This window comes from Balaenoptera borealis, assembly GCF_965194805.1.
Source record: "Balaenoptera borealis genome assembly, chromosome: 2".
Taxonomy (NCBI): domain Eukaryota; kingdom Metazoa; phylum Chordata; class Mammalia; order Artiodactyla; family Balaenopteridae; genus Balaenoptera; species Balaenoptera borealis.
The window spans coordinates 181066532-181086449 of NC_138867.1; the positions used below are offsets into that span (position 1 = coordinate 181066532).

The 19918-nt window shown below is 42.2% G+C and overlaps 1 protein-coding gene across 2 annotated transcripts in view; it reads right to left on the reverse strand.

Annotated features, from left to right (window-relative positions):
- SAFB (scaffold attachment factor B) overlaps positions 1-19918 on the reverse strand; it is a 34189-nt gene that overhangs the window by 11516 nt on the left and 2755 nt on the right. For both annotated transcript variants that reach the window (XM_082379218.1, XM_082379217.1), the window contains exons 2-9: positions 19157-19241; positions 9416-9480; positions 9124-9334; positions 6340-6398; positions 3745-3772; positions 2292-2802; positions 1819-1868; positions 925-1019 (exon numbers count right to left, since the gene is read on the reverse strand). In XM_082379218.1, coding sequence (XP_082235344.1) covers positions 925-1019; positions 1819-1868; positions 2292-2802; positions 3745-3772; positions 6340-6398; positions 9124-9334; positions 9416-9480; positions 19157-19241 — 1104 coding nt within the window. The remainder of the gene's footprint in view (positions 1-924; positions 1020-1818; positions 1869-2291; positions 2803-3744; positions 3773-6339; positions 6399-9123; positions 9335-9415; positions 9481-19156; positions 19242-19918) is intronic.

Genomic DNA, 19918 nt, shown 5'->3' on the forward strand with positions numbered 1-19918 from the left:
CGTTGGTTTTCTCTGTTATCATTGCTGAACCCTTACTACGAACACGAGCCTGTGCTAAGTCTCACTTGGCCAAGACTGACTGAGAGACAAGGAGGCACAGGTGCAGCAGTTTATCTGGAGGTGAGTTCGGGAAGCATGGGGAGGAAGGGGGAGAGGGAGGGGGAGAAAGAGGAGGGACTAAAGGCAACACACGGGGGACTGCAGTTGGCACCCAGACGGGGAGGTGGCCCACCTGGGCGTCATGGCCACCCTTGCTGGGCTGAGCACGGAGGGAGACAGGCAGGGGTGGCAGAGAACAGGGGGCCAGAGCTACCCAGCTGGGGGTGAAAGCACGTGGGCAGAGGCAGGGCACCAGCAGCTCTGCTCCAGTTACACCCGCCATCATAAGGAGACAACGACTTTGAGGGCCCCCAGGTGACGAGATGAGGTTCACACGGGAGAGGCGACATGCCCCGGCCACACAACTCTGAGCGGCAGAGCTGGGGCCCACAGCTGCCCACACCGGCCTGGCTCCAGAGATCTTGTTCGTAACCATATCTACAGCTTCACTCGTGTTCCGTAATCACCACCATCTCACGAAAATGCTACCAGCACCTTCCCACCCTGCCCTCTGGTCCACCCTCCACAGCCCTCCCTGGGTTTAAGGCCTAAAGCCAGAGAAATGGATTCAGGAAGCTATCAAGTCGTGTGGTGGCTTGGGGGCCGGGGAAAGGTGAGAAATACAAAGTGGATGTGGGCTCTGGGAGATCCCACTGGGCTTGCATCTCTCCCCGTAGGGGCGGCGGACCCGCCACGAGCAATGTGAGCAAATGTGAGGTCAAAGAGCAGCATGCACAGTCACTCAAAGTCCTCACTGCGTGGGGACAATAATCTGCACGTAGAAGCCATACTGCATGGGCTTAAAAATCTCATCCCCGGTCTTACCTTCCCATACTTGCTGAAAAGATTCTTCAAATCTGTAGCTCTGGTGGTAGAAGAAAGTCCACTAACCCAGAAATTCCTACCACAACTGCTACGACCTATCACAAAAAAAGTTCAGGTCAAAAACATGACACCAACAAAATCCTGAGTCTTAAAAAAGCTTAAAATCATTCCAAACCAGACACTTTCCCTACTTGTCCCAGATGCCAGCAGTACCCAAAGCCAGCTGGGGTGTGGGGCCCCGCCCACTGTCCTTACACAAGCTCTGGAGCTGCGCACTAGGCAGATGGGACCACTGGCAACGCCATTTACTATGGCGAGTCGGGGGCTGTTCAGCCCGTGGGAGAGTCCCTTAGCTACCAAATGGCATCACCCAATCCAGTGAGGCGACTTTGGAATGTAAGACAGGTGGTATCAGTGTAGAACCACAGAGCACAACCTACCCCTGGTTTTTGTTCTTATTAGAACACTGATTAAGGAGGAATCTGGACCAGCAAAACTGCTTCTCAATCAGTGGATCAATAAAGGGCTCTGGTGTTGATAAATCTGCAATACCAGGGAAACTGCTCCCCACCGCCCCAAGGTATCTGAAACTCGAAGCATTTTCTCCATCTGCAAGTGTCACCGTGGTTAAGGAGGTTGCAAATCAGAGGGTCAGTCAGGACAGAGGAGCTCAAAGCCCTCTGGCAAAATCAAGCATGAGCATCAAATCGATGTGTCAACTCTGCCCTGCAACCCAGAACCTGCAGTGAGGAGCAGGGGACAGAGTGGAGAAAAGGCTTTGAGACGGGCTCACAGGCACATGTGAGGCAGAAATGGGTGTGGACAGCCCAGAACCAAACACCCGCCACCATGGGGGCCAAACATGCTCTTGGGGATGATGCCACGCTGACCTACCCTTTTCCTCTTTGGAAAGCCTTTTGGTATCCAAGTCATCTTCGACAGAACTAGAGACAAAAGACAATGTCACTCCAGAAGGAAGAAGCAGACAGGAAACAAACTCAAAATTATAAAATACGTGCTGAGGTTGCATACCTACCCGAAATTTAGTTCTGAAAAAATGATACCCCGACAAACGTGTATTGGAAATCTGACCTAACCATAAGATTTCAGACCCACAGGAGTTAATTAATTCTGCTGGGCTAAAGATAATTAGGAAGAATTAAAGAAAACAACCATGATAGGTTGAGAAAAGAAAAAAGATTATGTAATCAGCTTAAAATAAACAAAGAGAAATAAAACATTCTTTAGAAGTAAACTACAATTGCATCAGTCTGGCTGGCCAATTGCAGAAACAACAGCTTATGTGTGTCATTAAACGACCAATGAAAAGGAGATAGCGTCTGGTCTAAAACTGAGAAAAAACAAACCTCATTTTCTGATCAGCGCCCTCACTGGCTGAGGACTCTTTAGGAGCCGGAGGGACTTCATTACAAGCTTCAAAAGCAAACTTCTTCACGTCTTCTTTGCTATCCCTGGGGTCTGGGCTTGAGGCTTCCGGGGGCGCTTCCGAGGCCTCCTCGCTACAGGCTTCCGTGTGCTCTGAGGCTTTACTACTCTGCTCAACTGGCTTCTCTAGCCCTACAGGCTCACAGTCCGTCCTCTCGCCATCGCCTGTCTGCTCCACGGGCTCCCTTTTCACTACCGCTAACAGGGTGTCTGCCTTGCTCGACTGAGCTTGTGCTGTTGACTCGCTGGCCAAATCTAAATCACCCTCCTCCGGATGGGCGCTGTCAAAAAGGTCCTCTTCCTCCGCAAGCTTTCTGTCTGGCCCCACGCTACTTGTTTCCTGTGCAAATGGCTGCTCCAGCTCGGAACCTTCTTCTTTTACTGGCTCAGATTTACAAGTTTCCCCCAAAATGTCGAGTATTTTCTCATTTTCTACGGATTTAACAGGAATAGAATGGCACAAGGTTTAATTACCAGGGAAATAAAGCAATCACAAATGTGGAACTGGCACGGCTGCCACACTAACACGAAGAGAACTGCTAGCTACACAGAGATTGGAAAACCCGCGGGTACACAAAGTTACACTGGTTACACTACCTGCGCTCCAACCGCCTGCGAGAGCAAGCCTCTACGCTACATGGAAGAGAAAAGCATCCCAGAGATTTAACCCCCATAACCTTCTGGCTGATTCTTGACAGTCTTCATTCTGTCGTCGTTTATATATGACTCTTCCAAATTTAGCTTCCAAAGTCCAAGTTGCTTAACTGAATGTATCACCATTCACTGAACAGCTCAATTTCCAAATTTCTTTGAATTTCTTTTAACAGAACAGTCCAACATGAAAACCAGAATCTCTTCCATCGGTGCTCTGAGATATTTGCAGTCCAGAAAGTGAACAGTTATTTGTTTGGAATTCTCATGAAGAAACTCTTTCCTCTTCTGGAATCCAGTTACGTCTCAATGTTTTAAACCGTATCTCCCTACCACTGCCTGCACTGCCTGAATTAAAAACCACAAAGTTAAGATACTGCCCAATATCACAAGATCTGTTCTGTGGGGTACAGAGGTATTTGCTCTCGAGAGGCATGCAAACTCTCTCTACATAAGTTTAAGTGCCGTGTACATTTAAAAAGGCATGAGACAGTTTCATCTCACCAATACATTTTGCGAAATGAGAAGTCAGCCACTTTCACAGATCTGGTGATATGGCTGGGTTTCCAATCTCTATGATCCTGGTATGTTCTGGATCGTAAACCTTTAGAACAATGTATACTACGGTAAGGTAACTTTTTAAAATTAAAGAATTCAAATTAGAGAAGGTGGAAAACTAGAATGGTTCCAAACCCCGCTGCTAAGTTTTTCATTTAACAGTACCTGGCTCCAAGGATGGCTCTTCAATTTCCTGCAACAAAAAATATAAATAAGATTGTGCCAGATGGATGAAACCTAGAATTTATTTACACCAAAAACTATAATAACTAAGAAGGGAATTTTAAAAACACAGACAAGGGACCTCACAAATGCAACAGGTGGAGAACCTGCTTGTTCTGGGCAAGAGCCCACACAGCTGGCATCCCACCCCATTCACCTCAGCCCCAAGCCCCACAGCCCAGGATGCTCTCAAGGGGCCTGGTTTATTACTGTTGTTTGCTTTGCTGCATTTCCCAGTGCCTGGCAACATTATATCACTTTTAATGGTGATGAACCCATCACATGCTTGTCTATCCCTCTAAATTGTCTTAAACACTGCCCTGGAGGGCAGTGTTTTCATTTTTTCTATCTTTAGTGCCTAATAGAATGCCTGACACATATCAGATAATCAATTTTCACTTAATTAATATAGCATTAGTTTCCAAAAATTGAAAAGATCGAGGGAAAGAAGGCACAGGTGGCTTGACCTCTGCTTTTTGCACGGTCATACCACCCCTGCCCACCTGGTCAACTGAGCCCTCTCCAGTGTTACACATGCCTGCTTCTTTATCTCTTCTAACCAACAACCCACCAGGCAGCCCTAATTCCTAAATATCCCTCAAACTCTTCCCAGGAAGCCCTGTCAAGTCACACCATTGTTATTCCTTGCCGACAGGAGCGCTGGTTTTACCACCCCCATTGCCACCTCCCTCTCCAGCAGGGCCATCTGCACCTCACCCCACCCCTGACCAAGTCCTACACATCCCTCGGCATTTAGCTTAGGGGCCACCTTGTCATATAGAGAGGCTGCCCAACTAAAGGAAGGGACTTTCTCTCAATATGTGGTCCCTGACCCCTACGTTCCCTCCGCACAAACTACAATATTCTGGAATTCCAGCCAACGCTGATAAGCACTGTCTAGGTTCCAGGCACAAATTCAAGCACCTTACTATATATATATTAACCAATCATCACACAGCCCTAGCAGGTTGGTACTATTAGTATCATCCTTCTTTTCACAGATTAGGAGACAGGCACAGAGTGGCTGACAAACTTCCTCAAGGACACACAGCAAAGCCAAGATTTAAGCAAAGGCTATGTGACTGAGAGTCTGTTTATCAGTCCAGGCCTCAACTCATCGCTCTGTTTACATAGGAAGGATGGAGACCAACCTTTCTTCTCACGCATCTGACACAGCACAGGTGCTTAGCATATGAGTTACACGGACGTGAATGGTTTGCAACTTCCACTGGGCACTGACCTGCCATTCTGGGGAGCCCTAGGAAACTGTTCACTTTCTTAATAGTTTCATCATTTATTTGTAATCAATTCTTTTTCATTTCATGCTGGGAATTAAAGATTCTACACTGAAGGAAACAATCATTTTAGGCAGAACAATTCTCTCCTAACTTTCCCTAGAGAGAAACGCGTATGTTTCTATTTGTCGCTGAGAGGAGCTATACGTAAGCGTCTGGTTAGGATAATATATACAGGAGTCTTTGACCTACAGAGACACTCAAGAAAATGACAAGACCCGCTCCGTCTTTCCCTTCTGAGTCAGGAACAGGCTGTGTCACTTTGCAGCTGGAGAGAGACATCAGCCCTAAAGGTGAATTGGGTTTCACCAAGTTTCCCTGAGATTTGCACCCTCCTCAAGGCCGGGGTTCTGGCTCGGTAATAACAAACCTTGCCCCTGCCTGGCAGAAGCAAATGAAGATCTTGTCTGAAAGGTGATTTCCAATTAAGCAGCATAGGTGACATTATTAAAACAAACAAAACACAAGGACTGGCATAAGCTGACTGGCAGTCAGCTTACTTATGACTGGCTTAAGTATTTTCATTTCCTCACAAAACTTTCTACTGAAAATCAGCTACCCAGCTTTATTCCAACAGTTTACATCTACAGGCTGGCAGAAAAAGGAAAAGGAAACTCAAGACCCACCTTTATGCAAACCATACCTGAAAGTTAGGCCACATCTCATTTGTTCTCATCTAAGATTTAACTTCTACACAGATGGTAGTCAAACAGCCAAGATGACACAGTCATCAAAAGAAATCTGTGTACTTTCTGAGAAAAACTTCCCAAAGGCAGAACCAGAACCCCTGAGAATCCATCTTTCTTCCCAGCTGTGAGGTCAGCGCTCTGGTCACCCCCTTGCATCCTCATCCGTGCCCCATTCGTCTCTCCTGAGGAGGGGGTGTCCCCCTTGCTGTCTCATGTCTCATCTAATAGTCTTTCTGCAGAGGATGCCATCCAGAACAGACCCGACAGGCTGCCCTTCTCCCACGAATCAAATTAACAAGAACCCCGCAAACACACCCTCCTCTCAGCTGCAGGGACGCCACAGTGCTTGGAAGGGAAGCCAAGACGATGATCCCTTTTCAATAGGCATGTTATATTAGGGGAAAGTGGAAAGCAAAACCCCCTCTACAAAAGCCAACAAAGGAAATAAACTTTGCAATGACTTTTAGTTGGGACTGCCATACAATACTGGAAGTGGTTTCGAGAGACTGGTCTAATGTTTGATTCTAAAATTATTGAGACATACAACAATTTACCTGTAATATAGTGAAGTCAGATGATGAAGTATCTAAATTGTTTATAGTTTCTTTGTCCTCTACCTGTAAAATAAATGGAGAATAAAATTTATTACATCAATAATAAGGTAACATAATGGTACATCCGTACAGTGAAAAGCTACAGCCATGAAAAGTCACTTAAGATGAAATTCTAAACACAGTGCAGGAATCAAAACAGCATTATATTGTGATTCCACCTCGAATGAAAGAAATGTACATAAACATATACCTGTAGACAGACTAGGAGACCCACTAAAATGGTATCAGTTTGGGTTTCAAGATGCAAGCCAAACAAAGAAAAACAAAAGTCTAAGTTAAGCAAAAAAAAGTACACCTGGGCAGTACATGGGCTCTCCTGGTAGACTGGACCACCAGGTTTGGGGCTGTTCTTCCAGGAACAGCATCCAGAGTCACGCTGCAGAGTGGGCTCTTGGATTTCCATGGCCACCACAGCTTGCCGAGCCTGGACGCTACTGCTGCTGGGACTGCTGCTGCTAGGGCGGCTACTGCCCACATGGGAAGGGCTTCTCCGGGAACCCTGCCACTCAGCACCATCAACTTCCAAACTGAGTGTGGGGACAGGAGCATAGGACTGGCAAAGCCCAGGTGACCCATCACTGCCCCACCTGCAGGGGAAGAATAACTGGTATGTTGAGCTTCTACTCTATGAGGTGGGCTCTGTCCATAAGGCAAGGGATTCCCCAGATATAGAAAGGGGGTTCATAAAATCATTGTTGTGTGACCTAACATAATTTAGATTGTTTGTTATAAAGCCCTGAATGTTGGTTTATTTTTGGGAGGGGGGAAATAGTTTCAAAATATTTTATAATTAGCATGTATTGTTATTACCTTTACTTGACTACGAAACCACCTTGCACCACTCCTTCCCTCCCGACACAGCCATCTCAAGACATTCTACACAGGCTCACAAGAGCATGGGCACACACGCATGTGAAAGACCATCTCCCCTTTCTCTGTCTCCATGATTAGTAGCACATTATTCTGTTCCCTGCCTTACTTTTGCTGCCATCTTGGAGATTATTCTAGTTCATATAAATAAGCTTAGTTCACTGAGATGGTATATAGAAGTAGTAACTGTATTACTGGAAGGAGTAATAAATGTTATGGTAACAGTAGCAATAACCCTACTGCCGTCTGCTATACAATAGGTGCTGCTCTAAGCCGGGGTCAAGGGCCAGATAGTGAGTATTTTAGGCTTTGTAGGCCAGACGGTCTCTGTCATGACTATTCTACTCTGCTGTTGTATCAAGAAATCAGCCACAGACAACTGTCACAAATAGGTGTGGCTGTGTTCCAATAAATCTTTGGCCAGCTTGATGACTTTTGCTCTAAATTAGCGATAAGCATTCATCTATTTAGTCCTCCTCAAACCTACTATTTTTGCAAATGAGGCCCAAAAAGATTAAGTAAATTAGCCAAGGTCACACAGCAAGTTAAGTGGCAGACCTCTAGTCAATGCTGTTAACTCTTAAACAACTGCTTCCACTAAACCATGGTTATTTAACCATTACTGATAGACATTTAGGCATTTCCAGGCTTTTGTTACTGAATATATTATTTTCTAATCACAGGGAATAAAACAGCCTTAAGGAAAAGCAGTCAATAAGGAAGGGTTTCACTGCTCTCGTGTTTCTGGTACTCCTTTTTAGGAAGCCAGTGAATGAGACTCATTAAAAGATGAAACAATTGCATACCCTATCTGTGTCAAAATGACTCAATCATTTCTCAAACCGCCCCCCCGCTTTTCAAAGATGACAATCTGCTACCTCTAAGGGTATTGAGGATCAGTTCCAAAAGAAAATGCAAACACATTCCAAGGAATGGCATGGGTGGACCAGCAGAGAACAGAGCTTCCTTCCCCAGGGAGTACTGGAGTACTTGGGAGACACTCCACAAGAGATGTGAGGAGGACTATGAAAACCAGGTGTCTCCTAGGTCCTAACACCAAGCCCTAGGAATTCCTACAAAGACGCCTCATGGCTTCTATTTTTCATTGCCTCTTCTGGCTACCTGAGAAACGTTCATCCTCACGGAAATGACACAATCCAGTAAATTTAACAGCACTGAGATAATGTGGTGTATGAGTTAAGTACATGGACTCTGGAATTAGCCTGGTCTTAATTCTTATTCTCATATGACCTATATATTGCCTGGAGATATTTCTTTACCTTTTTACTCCCCAATTTCCCCAACTGGAAAATGGGCATAACAGCATCTATATATCACACAGTTGTTGAAAGGATTAAAGGAAATGCCTAATGTCTGGTAGACAAAGTTCAATAAATAATGCCCACCATAATTGCATCTAACAAGAAAAAAAGCTAAGGCTTTAAAGACAACATCAAAGTTAGTGTTAAAGATTGACTAGGCGAGTACCAATTGGTTGACAGCAAAAGACCAACTTTCAACCTCTGTTTTGGTATTTTCAAGGCATCCCAGGTGTTACACCACAGACCAATCTCCTATAATAAACAGGAAGATCTACAATAGTATCCTCAAAAGGCTTAACACTGCATGATACAAATGGAGAGCATATACTCGCGTTCCTCACAAGACACCATTTTTCAATGAAGCAAAGTGTGTTTTTCAGACTCATCTGATTTTTACATGTGAATGGATTAGCCCCCATTCTACTCAACTGGCATTAAAAGAACTTAACTCCAAATATAAAACTTATCATCTATTAAGCTATTTGAGGAATTATTACGTTTAGGGTACACTGTAGAGACACTGCCGAGTTACCTACAGCATGTTCTTGAAGCGGCTCAGGAAGCTCCTTCATTTCTCCCTCGACTAGCTCTCTACTATCAGACAGGGACTCCGGGAGATTATCAGCATCGTCGTCGTCCACACAATCTGCAACACTTCCATTATCGATTTCTGCTTCATCCAACACACTGATATCCATCATGTCGATGTCCTGCAAGTTCTCCAAAGTGGTCTCAACATCCTCCTGTGACAAAGAAAATGCCACCGTCAGATGACTGTCATGGGTCCACGCACGGAGCTGATGCACTGACAAGGCTGCACATACCTGTCCATCCCCAGAATTTTCCTCTAGCCCGTTATCTTCCACACCCTCTTCTTCTGGTTTGCGCCCTGGAGGAATAATTTACAGCATGAGATCATTGATATGCACTTTCCAAATGTGACAACTTTCACTTTTATAGGCCCTAAGCACTACAGAAATAAGACAACCTAAAACACCCATGGCACTTCTCCATTTAGGAACACCATAATCCAGGAATGGTAAGGCCATTCTGCATAAGGCAGCCCCTCTACTACCCCCAAGTAGAAGTGGTTCTGTTCTTATCAACTGGCTGTGGAAGTATGAGGAGCCTGAAATGGATTCTTAAGGTGGAGGTAGACTAGACCTTTTCCAGGCCTGCCCTTCTTGTTAAGTGGCTTTGGTTATGGGGAGAAGAGTATCTTATACAAATGTGCTGCTTTGGGGACTTCCTTAGCGGTCCAGTGGTTAGGATTCCGCACTTTCACTGCCCACGGCCTGGGTTCAATCCCTGGTCGGGGAACTAAGACCCCGCAAGCTGCGTGCTGTGGCAAAAAGAAAAAAAGAAAAAGAAAATGAAAAAAAAAGGGGGGGGGAGAAAAAGTGCTGCTTAAAAAAAAAAAAAATCTATCTATTTACATGGCTGTGTTGGGTCTCAGTTGCAGCACGCGGGATCTTCGTTGCTGCGTGTAGGACCTTCGTTGCGGCACGTGGGATCTTTAGCTGCGGCAGGAGCTAGTTCCCTGACCAGGGATCGAACCCGGGCCGCCTGCATTGGGAGCGCGGAGTCTTAGCCACTGGACCACGAGGGAAGTCCCTGTGCTGCTTTTTAGTTAAGGAATGTGGAACATGTTTTCCCACAGAGACAATGACATAAAAGGAAAACATAAAAAAGCAAAAAGAAAGTAAAAGCCTTTCACAATTTTACCATCTAGAGTTAGCCCTCGAGCTATCATACAGTGGCACGTATCGATAGATATCCTCCCATACTGTGCTATGTATATACATGTACTTCGCTTTTAAAAATGGCACCGTACTGCTATTTTATAATCTTTTCATTTAATGTATTGTTAACATCTTTCTATACTTTCATAGCATTATATGGAGACACCATCATTGACGTAAGTAATACCTATGGATGGAGATTTAAGAAAATGCTTATAAAATGAACATTCTGGTAATTCTTTTTTTGCATCCAGGTAATTGTCGTATTAGAACGTATTTCTATAAATGGCATAGTTGGACAAAGAGTATGTACATTTTAAAGTCTTTTTTAAAAAGAAACACCCCATATATTATCGTGATACCCCAGAGGAAGAGTATTACAATCCATAGTTCCATTAACAGTGAATCAAAGTACCAATTTTTCTGAATCTTTGTTAAAATCAGCTATTTCTTTACCCATGCCAATGTGCTAGGCAAAAAAGGAATACTTGTTTTAACCTGAATTTATCTGATCACTGCTTAGGTTGCATTTTTTGGTCAATCATTTGCACATTTGTAAAAATTTCTCATTTATACCCTTTCTCCAATTAAAAAACCTCTGTTCCATTTCTCCTCATTTTTAATTTGCATGTCATATACACAACACATTTTCTCCCAGTTCTTCACCAATCTTTTAGTTTTGTTTTTGGGTTCTGGGTAAATTTTACTTTCATGCAGCCAAAGCTATTAATCGGTTTTTATGTGTAAATGGTTTTTACCTTCATGTTTAGAAGCCCAGCTCCACACCAAGACAACACAAATATTCACCTATATTTAGTTCTTTTCCGATTTCATTTTAACATTTGATTCTTTCACTTTCCTGCTGAGTAAGACTATTTTACAAATGCCTGTTCCATCTGGAAACTGATTTCCCAACACCATTTACTAATCTTTCCCCCCCACTGATCTGAAACGTTGGTCTATGGAAAGAGGTGCTCATCAGCCACCTGTCCTTAGCTGCACAACCTCAGGAGGACTCACTTCCTGCGACGCCTATTTCCCCAAAGCAAAGATCAATTTCTTAAGACTACTAAGTGTTCCTCAAGTAATATAAAAGAACTAGACATTAATTTGCCTATATTTAATGATTAATCTCGTAAGTCTATATAGAATCTGTGTGTGCGGGGAGCTCAACCCTAATCATTTATACCATCATTCAGACGTTAAAAAAACCTCTCTCAAAGATGAGAATTTTCTTATAACATGTGTTACTTGATTCTTCCACATTCTAATTTCACTCATGTTCTCAGGAACATCTTATTTAGGAACACAGGGAATTGTGACACTAATACTAGAATGCAATACATTACGTGCAAGTAGCCTTGGCGGCTGACTGGGAACCCCAATACCATTTTATAATATTCCTATGGCAAAACATGCCTTGAGCTTCAAAAATGTCTGGAACTCAACCCAGTGGTCTTTGTAAATATGCCAGGAAGATACACCAGCAACGTTTCCACAGACTTACTGTATTTGATAAAGCTGGTTACCATTCTAGAACATGCACATTGGTTTTTGCCCAATTCCACTGAATTACTACTAGGAAAAAATCTAAGTAGACTACCACAAACTTGCCACCCTTTATACTGTCTTTCTCCCTTTCACAAGAAAGGCAGCAGGTTTTCATCAGGCAGACTCAGATCTCACGACCTACTGTTCTCCTGAGCAGTAAGCACAGGTACACTGCAGCTCAAATCCCTTCCACGGGAGAACTCTCCCAGCTAAATGACCTGACCAGAAATGTCAAGAGACTATGCAGTTCTAAGAACGTTTAGTCTTCAATATAGAAAGCACAGCCCTACTGGGATGCTTATCAACAATCGCCTACTTTGGGGGGAAGTAGGTTTGGGGAAAGACACCCTACTTTCCAAAGATGAAAAACTGTGTGTCTAAACGAATCCAAAATTAACGTGAATGAAAAATATTACTCTTGCAAAAACTAAAGCGACTGTTTTTGGTACTAAGGGAAAAGGTACCCCTCAAAGCCTTCTTCCTCAGAGTAAAACGCCTCCAATGTTCGCAGTCTCCAAACTACAGGCCTCGCTCAGCGCTTGTCTCCATAACCTGCTCCCAGCCCCCTCGCCTGGGATTCCGGTTTCTTCTCCCTGCTAAGCTTCTGCTTCGGCAATTACGTCCAACTCACCTGTTAGACCACCTCCCTGGACTTCTGCTGGGATATCCCCCCAGTATCCCGTGTGGCCTGCTGCATGTGGAAAGGTCAACATTTTTTATAATTTGCTTGATTACATAAATACATCCACACAATTACACAAATACACTCATTAAAAGATTCACACCATTGGGACGTCCTTGGTGGCGCAGTGGTTAAGAATCCGCCTGCCAATGCAGGGGACATGGGTTCGAGCCCTGGTCCGGGAAGATCCCACATACCGTGGAGCAGCTAAGCCCGTGCGCCACAACTGCTGAGCCTGTGTGCTACAACTACTGAAGCCCGCGTGCCTAGAGCCTGCGCTCTGAAATAAGAGAAGCCACTGCAATGTGAAGGCTGCGCACCACAACGAAGAGTAGCCCCTGCTCGACGCAACTAGAAAAAGCCCGTGCGCAGCAACGAAGACCCAACGCAGCCAAAAATACATAAAATAAATAAATTTAAAAGATTCACACCATTTATTAATAAAAGATCCACCCTCATAAATACATGAAAAAAGCTACTCTCCCTTCTCCCCATTGCACTTCTAAGAGGTAACCATTGTTACCAGCTTGGTGGTCCTTCAAAACATTTTCTTGGGGATTTACACACATATATCATTCAAATGGAAATAAACTTGTTATGTAATGGAACCATATTGTATATACATTCTGTAACTTGCTTTTGTTACTCAATAAAGGCCTTGGAATATTTTCTTGTGCTATATATTGACTCACTTCCATCTTTTATTCCATATTATGGAGTTCCTTAGTTTAGTTAACCTCCCAAAGCAGCTTTATTAATTTACCATCTCCAACAACTACCCATTTCCTCACACCCTCGCCAATGTGGGATATTGAGAATTGTGTAAATTTTTACCAGCGTAACAGGCAAAAATGATATCTCGTTATTTTTATTTGCTTTCCTTCAATTACCAGCAAGGGAATTTTTTTTTCTTGTATATAGGCCTTGTTTGTGTTTTCTTTCATCTGTGAACTGCCTATTCATAATCTCTGTTGTTCTTTGTCAACTGGATTGTCTATTTTATTAATTTGTAGGAATATTTAATGCTTTCTGGATGCTTACATGCTGTAATATTTTCTCCCAGTTGTTGTATCTTACTTATGGTATCTTTTATTAAACTTAAAATTTTCAAGTAGCCAAATTTATTTTTCTTTATAGTTTCTTTTTTTTAAGTCTCATTTCAGGCCTTCCTTACCACTATATTACAAAAATACTATTCTAGTTGGAATTTCTATTTTGCATAGAAGAAGGTAATACAGCTTTTCCCTACCACCAGATAGCCGACTGTTCCAACATTGTTTACTGAAAAATCCTTAGTGCTTCCTTTATAATGAACGAATCCTTAAACTCCCCACTCTGTTTCAATATCTTACCGTTAAAATGAGAGCAAGTATGCAACACTGTTTTTCAATTTTAGTTATTCTTGTGTATTTTCTTTTTGATTAATTTTAGAACAGACAAATCTCAAAGTTTCTTTTAGTTTACTCTGGGGGGAATTGAGAACTTTATGATATCAAGCCATCACATCTAGGAAAACCTTCTCAAAATTAGTCATGTCACGCTACTAGAATATTTCCTTTTAGCTTTACTTACTATTTAAGAATAGTATATCTATTTTTAATGGCTTCTGGCAATAACTTAAGTCTTTGACTTGTGGATGATCTATCATTGCCACCTCAAAAACGCAAGAGAATCAAGTGATGAACAATTATAACTAGGTAGTGAGTTTTGCAGGTGCACTGTTCATATTAGCCAGAGCTTTATTTATTTTTTTATGGCCACGCTGTTCAGCTTGCGGGATCTTAGTCCCCCGACCAGGGATCGAACCCCGGCCCCTGGCGGTGAGAGCACAGAGTCCTAACCACTGGACCGCCAGGGAAGTCCCATATTTTTTTTCTCATTTCTTAAGCTGTCATTGGCTTATTTCAGATTGCTTTACCTTTGTTTAATTTCATGAGGCACATTGAGACCAAAAGACCTTACAGACCCAGCACTGGCCAAGGAGTTGACATCCCAGTAGCAAAGAGTACAACAGCACGCTCCACAAAAAGGAAGGAGGGCACCTGGAAGAAATGGCTGATTCCCAGTGTGGGGCAGGGAAAGCAACAGACACTGGAACACTGTCTTGTGCCAGAAAGTAAGTGTTCACAGAATGAAGTGATCCTGTCAAAAAGACACAGGAGCCAGCCTGAAGGACTCTCATTGGGACAATCTGAACATCAAAATAATAATCATAAAGGCTTACTTATCACCTACTGAATAAAATAGGAATCTCTAAGTTCACGATGATAAGTGGGAGAGAAGGGCAAGCTACCTCTTATGGCAGAAAACCAACTACCAGAGATGGAATGACAAATTTAGAAAATCACCATTGGACGAGACCCCGTGGATGCTGACACTAGTGGAGGGTGAAACGGATATTTATAAGTCTCAAAGTATGTTCCCCATAGATACAATTACAAAGAGTAAAATAGTTAACTTTCCAGTGGAGAAACCCTACCAATACCACCTCAAGTCACTTACACAAATGGTCAGGATGTGCCTCTAGGGAGGTTAACTGAGAAAAATAACACTTCTGGTGGTATTTCTGACAAAAGTGTATAATTTGAACCTAATCATGAGGGGAAAAAAACCAAATCAAACCCAACCAAAAAAACCCAAATTGAAAAACAGGCTTCAAAATAAGTGGTCTGTGCTCTTCAAAAAATGGTAAGGTCACAAATACAAAGAAAGTCTTAGGAACTGTTGCAGATTAAAGGAAACCAAAAAGACGTGACAACTGAAGGCAATGAAAAGACCCTAGATTTTTTCTTCTTTTGAGTTATGAAGAACATTATTGGAACAAACGACTAAATCTAAATAAGGTCTAAGCTTAGATTACAGTATTATATTAACATTAATTTCTTGATTTCGGTAACTACGTACGATTATGTAATGTCCCTGCTTTTAGAAAATACTGCGGTCTCTAGGGGCAAAGGGGCACATACATGCAACTTATTCTCAAATAGTTCAGGGGGGAAAAAAATATATATATAACATTTATTTTATCTCTCTCTCTTTCTCTCTCTCCCTCTCCCCCCACCCTTCTTTCTTTCTCTCTCTCCCCCCCCACCCCTTCCCTGTCCTGAGAAAGAAAAGGATAAAACAAATGTAATAAAATGCTAACATTTGGGGAATCTGGATGAGGATATATGAGAATTCCTTGTATTATTCTTGCATCTTTTCTAAGTATGAAATTATGTCTCCTAAAAAAAACATATGTTGTACATTCATGTTCAAGTTTTTGTGTGGATCTATGCTTTCATTTATTTTGGCTGAAGACACAGGAGTGGAATAATTGGGTTGTATTTTAGTTGAAGTTTCAATTTTGTAAGTATGTGCCAATTTTTTTCCCCAAATAGCATCATTTTACATACTCTATAGCAATGTATGGGAGTTTTTCTGTATCTTTGCTATTTTAATAGTTGTTTTCTAGCATTTCTAGTCATTTTAATTTTAATTTCTTTGATAGCTAATGACAAGCATTTTTTGATGTGGTCACTGGCCATTTATTTATATTCTCTTGTGAAGTATCTGTTCAAAATTTTGCCAATTAAAAAGCATTTGATGGTTATTCTAAAAAAAAGAAAGAAATTATGTCAAAAGAAACAAAAACAACCCAGCAACACAGAATCAGGCAATAGCTTAAAAAGCAAACATGCTGACTTTACTTTTCTAGTTAAATTATTTTGCTGATAATTATTTTAAAAGATTCTGCTAAACAAAGTATTGGTGTAAAACTACTTTGGAGGGATGCTGAGATTACTTGAGGTATGCTTTCTAGGATTCTGATTAAAATAATCAGATTTCAAACCATTTTGAGTTTGTTCAAACAGGGCAGATGAAAAAACTCTATTTCAGTTAAAATCATGATAAAATCTAATAAGATGATTGTAAATAATTCAGAACTTATAGACTTGCCCTACCAAATATCAATATGTACTGTAAAACTCCAGAATAGAATCACACCAAGCATAAGAAACCAGACACAAAAGAGTTTGTATTGGGAATTCCCTGGCAGTCCAGTGGTTAGGACTCCATGGTCTCACTGCTGAGGGCCCGGGTTCAATCCCTGGTCAGGGAACTAAGATCCCACAAGCCGTGCGGTGCTGCCAACAAAATAAAAAAATTTGTATTAAATGGGTCTATTTCACTTGAAGCTCTAGAACAGGCAAAACTAATCTATGGTCAAAGTAGTCACGTATTTCCCCCCCTTCGAGGGACAGGCAGGGACGATGACTGGGCAAGGGCACGAGGAGTCTGATAGGAATGTTCCATATTTCGATCCCTACTTATCTCACACCATATGCAAAAATAAACTCCAAAGGAACTCAAAATAAAACCATAAATACCACTCCAAAATGCGGAATGATTTAAAAAATAATAATTTTAAAGCAAAGGACTGCCTTTTAAAATACAACATAAAATCTAGAAACCGTACAGAATAAGTTGACTGCATTGCCTGTGTTAAAGATGGAAACTTTAAAGACCAAAACACCACAAACTAGTTAAGTCAAATGAGAGGCAGGGAAAAAACAATCGTGACATTTTATAGAGAGAGCCCTCAAGAGTCAATAAGACCAGCAACCCAGCAGAAAAATGGGCAAAGGGCATGAAAAGGCAATTCAGAAAATACAGATGGCCAATTATCAGAAACTGTCTAATCTGTGAAGAAATGTAAATGGAAACTTTACCTGTGCAGAAATTCAGATAAATACAATGAAATACTTTTCTTCTATATATAAAACAACATTAAAAAAAGATAATATTCAGCATTAAGTGAGAATTTAAAGAAACTGGCACCCTCTCCCACCCCCTATGTTGCCAGATACTAACCAGTACAGCCTGTTGGAGAGCTATTTGTTAGTAGCTATTTTTAAAATAAAATGCACGTCTTTTGACCCCGGAATTCTACTTTCAATAAGTTAACAAAAACATATTCCTTCAGCAGAGATAGCTCTGGTTCACGTCTGTGCTGGAAACTGGAACAAACCCCAACCGTCTAGTAATAAGACTGATGAGCTCAACTGTGGTACAATCATATGAAGGATGACAACTCAGCTGTTAAAAGAATGAGTTTTTTATTTTCAGCACTATCGAAAAATGTCCTCAACACGCTAAGTGAAAAAAACAAATTAGAGAATATGGTGTGTAGTAGAACCGATTTTTTTAAAGGAAAGACAAAGGCACACAGGTGTGTGCACATCTTTCTGTATTTTTAGATGACTGCAGACGCATAGATAAGTCTGGGAAAATATGCCCACACTTTTAATAACGGGTTGCCTCCTGAATGGAAAGGAATTTCAACACTTTACTTAACGCACATTTGTATTTCCAAAGACCTTAACACAGGCATTTCTTTTTCTGTTAAAAAGAAAAAGAAAGCAAAAAAGGATATCCACAGGCTCTACTTTTTCCCAGTCTATAATTGTCTTTCTCTGTTGATTTTTCAGCACTCTTTGCCTTGGCAAAAACACTGACTTGGGCAAAAGCAAAAATGCTCAATGAACTGTGGACCGCAGAGGTGACTTCATTCCAAAGTGAGGTCACTGACTGCTGTTCTCCCAGAGCCTATATACCACAGAGCATGGCTGATATTGGTGCCTGCCTCTTACACATTTCACAACCAATTCTTCACCACTGACCAGGTAAAAATATTTCGTTTTGTTTTGGGGCCTGAGCAATAAAACCTCCAATTACCAAGAGAACTTTCAGGACAGCCCAAATGCCCAGTTTTAGCTAATTCTTTCTTAAAACAGCAGTTGAACGTCACTGAATTCCATTAGTAACTCAATGAATAAATACTAAGCAAGAAGAAAGATAAGGAAGACGCAGCCTCTGTCCTCAACAATCTGATTGTGACACAAGGCAGAATGAGACGTAAGCATTAAAACTCAGGCCATGGCAGCACAGAGGACCTAAGGCGAGAAGACCTGCTGTTGGTGGGATCAGAAGTTGTCTCTTGATGAACTAGGACTTGAATGCAGACAAATGGGGAAGAGGAGTGGGCGGAACATATAAGCTAAGGCCCAGAGAGCCAAGAAAGTAAACCACATGTTTGGGACCTGATTAAAGGTATATGTAACAGAGGAAGGTGGTGGGGGAGGAAGCGGGGAAGGGAAGATTTGGGGCAGACAGTTAGGGTCATTAATGGAATTAATGGAATCTGGCTTTTATGCAGTATGCAGTTTTTGAAAGCAATGTCTGTAAAAGTGACAACTCTGTTTTGGCCAGACAGTATTTAAAAGGGAAGTTATTTTCCACAAGTCAGGTCAATAGGAGACTCAAGTAATTCTAAACACTCTCTACTTAAAGAAGGTTAAGAGTCTGGATAAGCAACGGCTGCTGAGAAACCTACAGAGGAAAATAAGTAGAGGTGTAAGTACCTCTTCCATCCTCTGAATTCCCAAGAACCATGGAAACAAAAAGACAGTGGAGGGATCTTGAAAGAAAATGCAAACCTTCATTCAAGGTCCTTCTGATTCACAGGGCAGTCCACAAGCACATTAGCAAAGGAAGTCAGTTCTGAAAAAAGTTCCTAACATTAGCAATGCTTATAAAATCTTCCATACCTTTGCTGGATCTCTTTGATGTCTTCTTATTTCCTTCAGAGGTAATTTCAATTTCATCAGGATTACCCCCCTCATCTTCAATTGCCTAGAGAGAAGGTAAAAAAAGTTCACCCAAAAAGGCAGCACACAGATTTGACTTTCACAGAAGCTTCAGGGTGCTGATCTGCAAAGGGCCTCTCCCCACCTGTTCATTCGTTCTTTCTCTTTCTACGCTGGAGCAAGCAAGGGCTCTGGATTTAGACTGATTCTACCAGATCTTAGCTGTGTGGTCTCAGGCAGGCTTACTTAATCCCTGTGAGTTTGTTTTTCACTCTGGAACAAGGGGCTAATGAAAGTTCTTACCCTGGAAAGCTGTCATGAGAATTCTTATTATCCATGTAAAGCAAGCACTCACCAAACATTAGGGTTATTTTTAACATTATCACCACAATCTGATTGATCCTATTCCTGGGCCCAAAAGAACTCAAAAAAGGGAAAGGCACACTCTCCAGTTACCTATGACTTCACTCAACAATGGGCCGTTCGACCCTCCCTGATCCCCTCTCCACGCCACGCCTGTACTAGGCACCGTCTGTACAGAATACTAACACTCACTGCCTGAGTTCCTGCTGTGTGTGGCACGGTAGGGGATGTGACACGTACTACCTCATCCCTTCACAATCATCTCTGACTCCAGAGGTCTTGCCTTCAACCACTAGGGGGCCTGCTTCATCGGATACAGAATTATAAGGATCTCTTGGCAAGTCCCGCCTCCCCGTCCCA